This window comes from Vollenhovia emeryi, unplaced genomic scaffold (genome assembly GCF_000949405.1).
Source record: "Vollenhovia emeryi isolate VEMERY1.0 unplaced genomic scaffold, V.emery_V1.0 DF940786.1, whole genome shotgun sequence".
Taxonomy (NCBI): domain Eukaryota; kingdom Metazoa; phylum Arthropoda; class Insecta; order Hymenoptera; family Formicidae; genus Vollenhovia; species Vollenhovia emeryi.
The window spans coordinates 61-7,187 of record NW_011965580.1 but is presented as its reverse complement, the minus strand read 5'-3'; the positions used below and the strand labels follow the sequence as shown (position 1 = coordinate 7,187).

Genomic DNA, 7,127 nt, shown 5'->3' with positions numbered 1-7,127 from the left:
CTCGTGATGGAGTAGATATACAATTTTTTAAAAGGCGTCAATTGTTGTGAAGTCGGTAGTTGTGAGGTCGGTAGAAGTCTTCTGAAATTTATTTTCCAAAAAAAGTGGCTCGAAATTTGTCCCTACATAATAGAAATAGCTGAAAAAATACAAGCATGCCCAGCATTATGTGAACTAAAACATGGTAAGTATTATGCACAATACATATACAGGGTGAGTCTTTCCATATCCGACAAAATTTTTTAGAAGGTAGAACGGATCGAGATAAACGGAAAAGTCCTGTACCATTTTGCAATTTTCGTAACAGTTAACGAGTAATTATTAAAAATCGTCGTCTTAGGCCGGTCTACCGCCCAATTCGAGTGCGTGGCGAGATGTGCGCATAGCAATATCGATTGCCGGGCGGTCACATCTTGCCACGCGCTCGAATTGGGTAGTAGGCCGGCCTAAGACAACGATCTTTAATAATTAATTACTCGTTAACTATTACGAAAATTGCAAAATGGTACAGGGCTTTTCCGTTCATCTCGATCCGTTCTACCTTCTCAAAAATTTTGTCGGATATGGAAAGACTCACCCTGTGTACAAGCAAGCAAGCACGCACGCACACGCACACACGCACACATGCACGTACACAAAAGTATATTTATGTGTATATTTTAGATGTACCAGTTGATGTACTAAGTCTTTTTATTTTACCATATATATTTGATTCAAGCCATGTGAAGACAGGCAACAAAAAGAAGTGGAAACCCTCGAAAGTTAAAGTTGCTGAAAGCTTTATCTGTCGAATTCCTGTAAGTTCCTTTTAACATGTTTGAGAAAAACTATCTTACTATTTGTGACACGTATGTTTAGATTTAAATGTGTATTATTACATTGTAATTTTATGTTTTACAGAATATAGCACAATTAGAACCTATATTACAACAACGGAAAGAGAAACTTCAAGCTGTAGGTTTAACACTTCAGCCATCAGTGATTGCAGTGGGTTCGCTTATAAATCTTACATCTTTTTATGTTCTCGTGAATGACGTTAAGTATACATTAACAAATCTGCCAAATGCAGTAGATCTGTGTTTTCAAGCTTTCTTTGCATTAGATGCAAAATATCCAGTCGACTGCGAAAGAGTATGATATTTTTTACAACGGCATGTATACTGTTGTTTCGGCGGATGTATCGCCGTCTCGATAATATCGCCCCTTCCTTTCGGAAGAAACGAACCAGTCTTTTCGCGTAAATAAAACTCACTCACACAGTTGTACTATGAACTTTATTGTCGGCCGGTGAATCGCCTCGCTACCGAACTCGTGCGAGGGCGAAAGCGAACTCTCTCGACTCAACATGTCGTCGCTTATACCTATAACAAAAAAAAACAAAAACCGAGCGTGCTCTCCGCATGCACGCCGCTCGTCGCGCCATCCCCGGGGGCCGATTTACATGGACGCCGCTTAAAGCAGCAATCGCTACACAACTTAGCCGTAACATGCCGCCCGCCTTGACAAACAAGGAACGAGTTTTCAACATAACCCATTACAATAACCTCTCACAACTTCCACTCACATAATACATGGCTATAACTAACTTAATTCTAACGCTTAACTCTAATAGGATTATGTACGCATTTAAACCATCGGACTCAGTCAATAGGAATCGGCGCTAGCTTCACCATCGGTCTTTTGCACTGGCCCTTAGCCGTGCGTACCGTTACCGCACGCACCACTCCATCTTCCCCCGGATGTATGTCCATTATCCTGGCCATCGTCCACTTGCACGGCATGGCTTCGTCTTCGTTCAACATCACCAACTGCCCTACTTGCACCGTCTCCTGTCTTGCAGTTCTCCATTTGGATCTTTGCTGACATGTAGTTAAGTGAATACTTTGACCATCGCGACCAGAACCTCTGCCGGATTTGCTCAGCATGTTGCCACCTTGATAGCCGTGAAATTGGTATGTCCTGTAGGTCAGGCTGAGGTATGCACATCATTGCACTTCCTATCAGGAAGTGAGCCGGGGTTAACACCCCCAGATCTCGCCGGTCCTCAGATAATGGTGTGATAGGCCTCGAGTTCATAATCGCTTCGATCTGGCTCAGCACTGTTACCATCTCGGACACAGTAAGAGACGCGCTTCCTATCGTACGTTTCAAGTGTCGCTTCATCGTTTTCACGGCCGCTTCCCATAGGCCGCCGAAATGTGGCGCTCTGGGTGGGATGAAATGCCACCTTATTCCGTTGCTGGAACAATGCTACGGAACCCTTTCCTTAAGCTGCGGGTCGTTGAGAATTTGCTGAATTTCTCTTTCCGCTCCTACAAAATTTCTACCGTTGTCCGAGTATACATATGTCTGACGGCAGTCCTCTTCTTGCCTCAAACCGTTTTAGTGATCCTAAGAAGGCTTCAGTAGTCAGGTCGTCCACCAATTCGATATGAACGGCCTTTGTAGCCATACACACAAATATGGCCACATAAGCTTTGTACTGCTTACTGTTTCTTCGCACGCGATCCCTTACAAAGATAGGTCCGCAGTAATCCAATCCCACCTTCGCAAAAGGTCTCGATATCTGAACTCTCGCCTCTGGTAACTGACCCATAATCTGCTGATAGGGCTTGGGTTGCGCCTTCCTACAAACAACGCATTTAGCCAAGTACCTTTTCACAGTGCTCATTCCCGATATAGGCCAGAACTCGCACCGCACCGCCGCCAAGGTGGCCGCAAGTCCTGCGTGGAACAACCTAACATGACGGTCCATGTTGATCAGTCTCGTCAGATGATGCTCGGAAGGAATTACCAACGGGTGTTTTGCATCTGTGGACAGCATCGACCAATCCAGTCTTCCGCCCACTCTTATTAATCCCTCCGTATCCAAATATGGTCTCAGGCTAATTAGTTTGGAACTTCTCTTAACCTCTCGCTCTCCTTTCAATTTTTGGATATCCTCGATCCATGTCGATGCTTGTACTGATGCGATTATCACATTTCGCGCTCTCTCTAATTCCGCCGGCGAAATATGACTAGCTGAATAAACACTTTCGTCCTTTCTTAACTTATTTACGAACCTTAACACATAAGCTAGCACGCGTAGCAGCCTAGGATAAGAAGAGAATCTTTCAAATTCTACGACAGTCGCAGTGACTAATGCTATTGCTACCGGCACCCGCCTACGCTGCTCAGGAACACAGTTCAGACTCACATCAAGGGTTTCCGCGTCTCGAAATTGGCTCGCCGTCTTTAGCCAAGGCGGACCCTCCCACCATAATGTAGACTCGTTCAAGAACATAGGAGTTGACCCCCTCGATATTAGATCAGCCGGGTTATCTCGTGACTTCACATGATGCCACTCGCCAGAAGAGGAGCTGCTTTGAATTTCGCTTACTCTGTTAGCCACAAAAGTCTGCCACCTCCTTGAAGGTGCACCTATCCAAGCCAGGACAATTTTGGAGTCTGTCCAATAATGTCTCTCTTCTATTTCGATCTTCAAGGCTTCGACCACCTTGTTCATTAATCTAACCAGTAATGCCGCACCGCACAATTCTAGCCTCGGCAAGGACATAGCCTTCAATGGTGCTACCCTGGACTTGGAACATACTAACTTGGAACTAATGTCTCGATTTGGAATTCTCGCACACCATATATGTATATGCACGCCCCGTACGCCTTTTCGCTCGCGTCACTGAATCCGTGCAAACTCGTTTTGTGTACATCCATCGCGCCTATCAGTCTAGGTATTTTCGTTGAATGTAAGTCGGACAGCTGTGACCTGAATGCTAACCAAGAATTCTGAACGTTCAGTGGCACGGAATCGTCCCATCCCACTTTACAGATCCATAACTCTTGCATTAAAATCTTCGCGGACGTGATAACTGGACCTATTATGCCTAAAGGATCAAACAATCCAGCTATTTCCGACAATATTGCTCTTTTAGTAACTCGCCCTTTTTTCTGCTGTTTTGCCGCCATGAAATGCAACGTGTCCGTGATCGGAGACCAGCCTATTCCCAGTAATTTTGTTTCGCGTTCCTGTTCGGACTTGAATATGCTACCCAAATCGAACGCCTTTTTCTCACCCAGATTCCCTACGTTGCTGTTCCACTTATGCAGCGCGAACCCGCCTAAACTCAGCAACGCCTCTAGCTGCTCCTTTAGGGACGCCAATTCCTCCACGGTTTCAGCGCCGGTCAAGAGATCGTCCATATACAGATCTTCCATCAAGACCTTGGCTGCTAACGGAAATTCCTTACCTTCCTCCTTGGCTAATTGCTGCACACACTTGACGGCTATGTATGACGCAGGCTTTGTCCCGTAAGTCAGCGTCAACAATTCGTATGTCTTCAAGGGCTGATCAGGGCCTTCCCTCCAATAGATCGTCTGAAAGGGCGTATGGTCGCTATGAACCAAAATTTGCCTATACATTTTCACTATGTCAGCGGTTAAAATGTAATTGTGACAGCGAAACCTCACGAGAAGCGAAAACAAATCCGACTGCAATGTTGGACCTTTGTGTAATGCGTCGTTAAGAGACATTCCTCCGCTCCTTGCTCGACGCGTCGAACACGACTCTAACTCTTGTGGAACTTTTGTCATTTCTCACGACCGCTTGATGCGGCAGGAAAATTCTCAACTTGTCTTCCGCGTCATGTATTTCCTTCATGTGACCCAATCGTTCATAGTCCCTCATGAATTGAATGTATTCATTCTTTAGTTCGGCATCCTTGTTTAGTCTCCTTTCCAACGAAAGAAATCGTCGTCGCGCGATGTCTCTTGACTCACCGCTCTTCTCCAAAACGCCTTCCTTTATCGGCAATTTAACCACGAATCTGCCTTGCTCATTCCTCCCGTACGTGTCTTTGAAGAACTCTTCGCATGCCGCTTCTTCCTCACTACATTCACTCCTTTCTGGCACATTATCTAGCTTCCAGAATAGCCTTAACGCCTCATCCAGATCCCGGGTACTACTCAGGTTGCAGTTGGCGTATTGCTTGCATTCGTGTCTTGTTGGTAGCATCTTGTCGACTACCAGCCATCCTAGCATGGTTTTCTGCAACGTCGGTTTGCCCCGACCCATCTTGATCTGTCCTGCGCACATTAAATCCCAGAATCGTTCCGTCCCGATTACCAGGTCGATTTCCGACGGGATGTTGAACTGCGGGTCCGCCAGCCTAATGTTGTTTGGTATGCCGAATGACCGTTTGTCAAATCTTATATATGGGACCTTCCTCGTTATGGTGGGCAGAATTATGCACTGCAATTTGAAATCGTAAGAATCGAATCTCGACCTAACGCATACCTCAGTCATCGTCAATGCCCTGGACACCTGTTGATTGATTCCTGTGATCTCTATGTTAGCGCTTCTTAGTTCAAGGTCTAGCCTCCTGGCTAACGATTCCGTCACAAAATTAGATTCCGCACCGCTATCCAATAAGGCCTTGATTTGTACGAAATGACCCTCTTTGTGTTTCACCTTGACCATCACGGTCGATAACAGCATCTGACTTCCTTGGTACGCCGAACAAGCATGCCCGCAAGCAGCGGATCCTGCTCGCTCCGATTCCGACTCGATTGTAGTTTTCCCACCTTTCGACTCGGCCGTGGATTCTTCTTTAGCACCCTCTTTATGTAGCAAGGAATTGTGTCGTTTATTACACGTTTTGCATCCGCCTGAGGCACAATCTTTAACCATGTGCTTAGACTTCAAACAGTTCAAACACAAACCCTTGGACTTTATATGCCTAACTCGTTCATCCACTGATAATCCCTTAAATTCTTTACATGCGTAAATGCTGTGATTGCCCTGGCAACAAGAACACTGTAATTTAGTGGCGGCCACGTTGCAACCTTTAATTCTACTCGCGTTACCCGACTGGGCACTGGAATCGACCTTGCTACCCTTACCGATTTTAGCTACGGCCTCTAACGTTTGGCATCGTTTCTTTAAAAATTCTACCAGCTCGTCGAACGCAGGAACTCGTGTGGATTCTATCGAATTTTCCCATTCCTTAATCGTTCTGATGTCTAGTTTGCCCGAAATAACGTGAATCAATAGATCGCCCCAGTACTCAATGGGTCTTTCTAACGCGCGCAAAGCCCTCGTGTGCTTCAGCACACCGTCCAACACCTGCCTGATAGCAGCGCCGTCCTCCCTCTTTACTACCGGCAAATCGAAGATCGCCTTGATGTGATTCTGTATCAATCTTTTGTTGTCGTACCTCTCTTTGAGCCTAGCCCATGCGTCCCTATAATTATCACCGGTCATTTCTAATGACGACACGACCTCGGCGGCGTCACCCTTTAGAGAAGATTTCAGGTAATGAAACCTTTGAGTGTCATTCAATTCCCTATTGGAATGGATTAAGGAACCAAACACATCGAAGAACGAGTGCCATTCCTCATAAGCACCGGAAAATTTAGGTAACTCGATTCGCGGCAACCTTATGTTCGCGTTGAATGCTGGAACGCGCAATGCCTCGTTTATGTTAGCGTTAACAGCTGGACCGCGCAATGCCTCGTTTATGTTAGCGTTAACAGCTGGAACGCGCAACCCCTCATTATCGTTAATGCCCGTCTCGTCTGCTGCAATAGTCGTGCGCTCCAGCATTCCCTCATCTGTGGTGACTGACCCATCTTTCATCAGCCTTTTCATTGCTGCCTTTAAACGGAAATATTTGTTTTCAATCTCCTCATTTTCCTCGTCCTGATCCGCTTCCGATGCCGTGTCACCATTCGCGGCTAGATCTATTTGAATCTCCGAGAACGTGGCATACACCTCGTCCAATTTTTCAACTCTCAACTTAACCTCCTCGACATCTACCGACAGAGGCTCTATGCTATTTACGAATGTTTCCAACCGCGTCATGGAAGCCTTCGCCGCACGCTTTCGATACGCTAACTTTGACGCGCTCGCGTTCTCGTTCGCCATTCTCAACTGGATGATGCTCGACGCTTTACTAACTTGACCGTTCTGCTTACTGAGCTTTCACGGAAACTAGCCCGATCACGCCCCGATCATGTACGGAACCTAGATCATTCACAAAGAATTATCACGGAATTCAGACCGTTTACAAAGAATTGTCACGGAATTCAGACCGTTTACAAAGAATTGTCACGGAATTCAGACCGTTCGCACA

At 45.9% G+C, this 7,127-nt stretch overlaps 4 protein-coding genes across 4 annotated transcripts; all 4 read right to left on the bottom strand.

Annotated features, from left to right (window-relative positions):
* Window positions 1-1,640: 1,640 nt before the first annotated feature.
* On the bottom strand, window positions 1,641-2,163 carry LOC105555750. The gene is made up of 2 exons (XM_012002791.1): window positions 2,039-2,163; window positions 1,641-1,971 (listed from the first exon to the last, which is right to left on the bottom strand). Exons 1-2 carry the CDS (start codon window positions 2,161-2,163, stop codon window positions 1,641-1,643), a joined length of 456 nt encoding a protein of 151 aa, XP_011858181.1.
* A 160-nt stretch (window positions 2,164-2,323) lies between these two features.
* LOC105555749 lies at window positions 2,324-3,556 on the bottom strand. The gene has a single exon (XM_012002790.1). The coding sequence runs from the start codon at window positions 3,554-3,556 to the stop codon at window positions 2,324-2,326; it is 1,233 nt and encodes a 410-aa protein (XP_011858180.1).
* Window positions 3,557-3,591: 35 nt separating this feature from the next.
* Window positions 3,592-4,416, bottom strand: LOC105555747. The gene has a single exon (XM_012002789.1). The coding sequence runs from the start codon at window positions 4,414-4,416 to the stop codon at window positions 3,592-3,594; it is 825 nt and encodes a 274-aa protein (XP_011858179.1).
* A 100-nt stretch (window positions 4,417-4,516) lies between these two features.
* On the bottom strand, window positions 4,517-6,919 carry LOC105555746. Its single transcript, XM_012002788.1, has one exon. The coding sequence runs from the start codon at window positions 6,917-6,919 to the stop codon at window positions 4,517-4,519; it is 2,403 nt and encodes an 800-aa protein (XP_011858178.1).
* Between the last annotated feature and the right edge of the window lie 208 nt (window positions 6,920-7,127).

Coding starts and splice junctions, on each gene's coding strand:
- LOC105555750 (XM_012002791.1), bottom strand. CDS start 2,163: ATGAAGCGACACTTGAAACGTACGATAGGAAGCGCGTCTCTTACTGTG. Junction 1,972..2,038: donor ACACCATTATCTGAGGACCG/GCGAGATCTGGG, acceptor TGCATACCTCAG/CCTGACCTACAGGACATACC.
- LOC105555749 (XM_012002790.1), bottom strand. CDS start 3,556: ATGTCCTTGCCGAGGCTAGAATTGTGCGGTGCGGCATTACTGGTTAGA.
- LOC105555747 (XM_012002789.1), bottom strand. CDS start 4,416: ATGTATAGGCAAATTTTGGTTCATAGCGACCATACGCCCTTTCAGACG.
- LOC105555746 (XM_012002788.1), bottom strand. CDS start 6,919: ATGGCGAACGAGAACGCGAGCGCGTCAAAGTTAGCGTATCGAAAGCGT.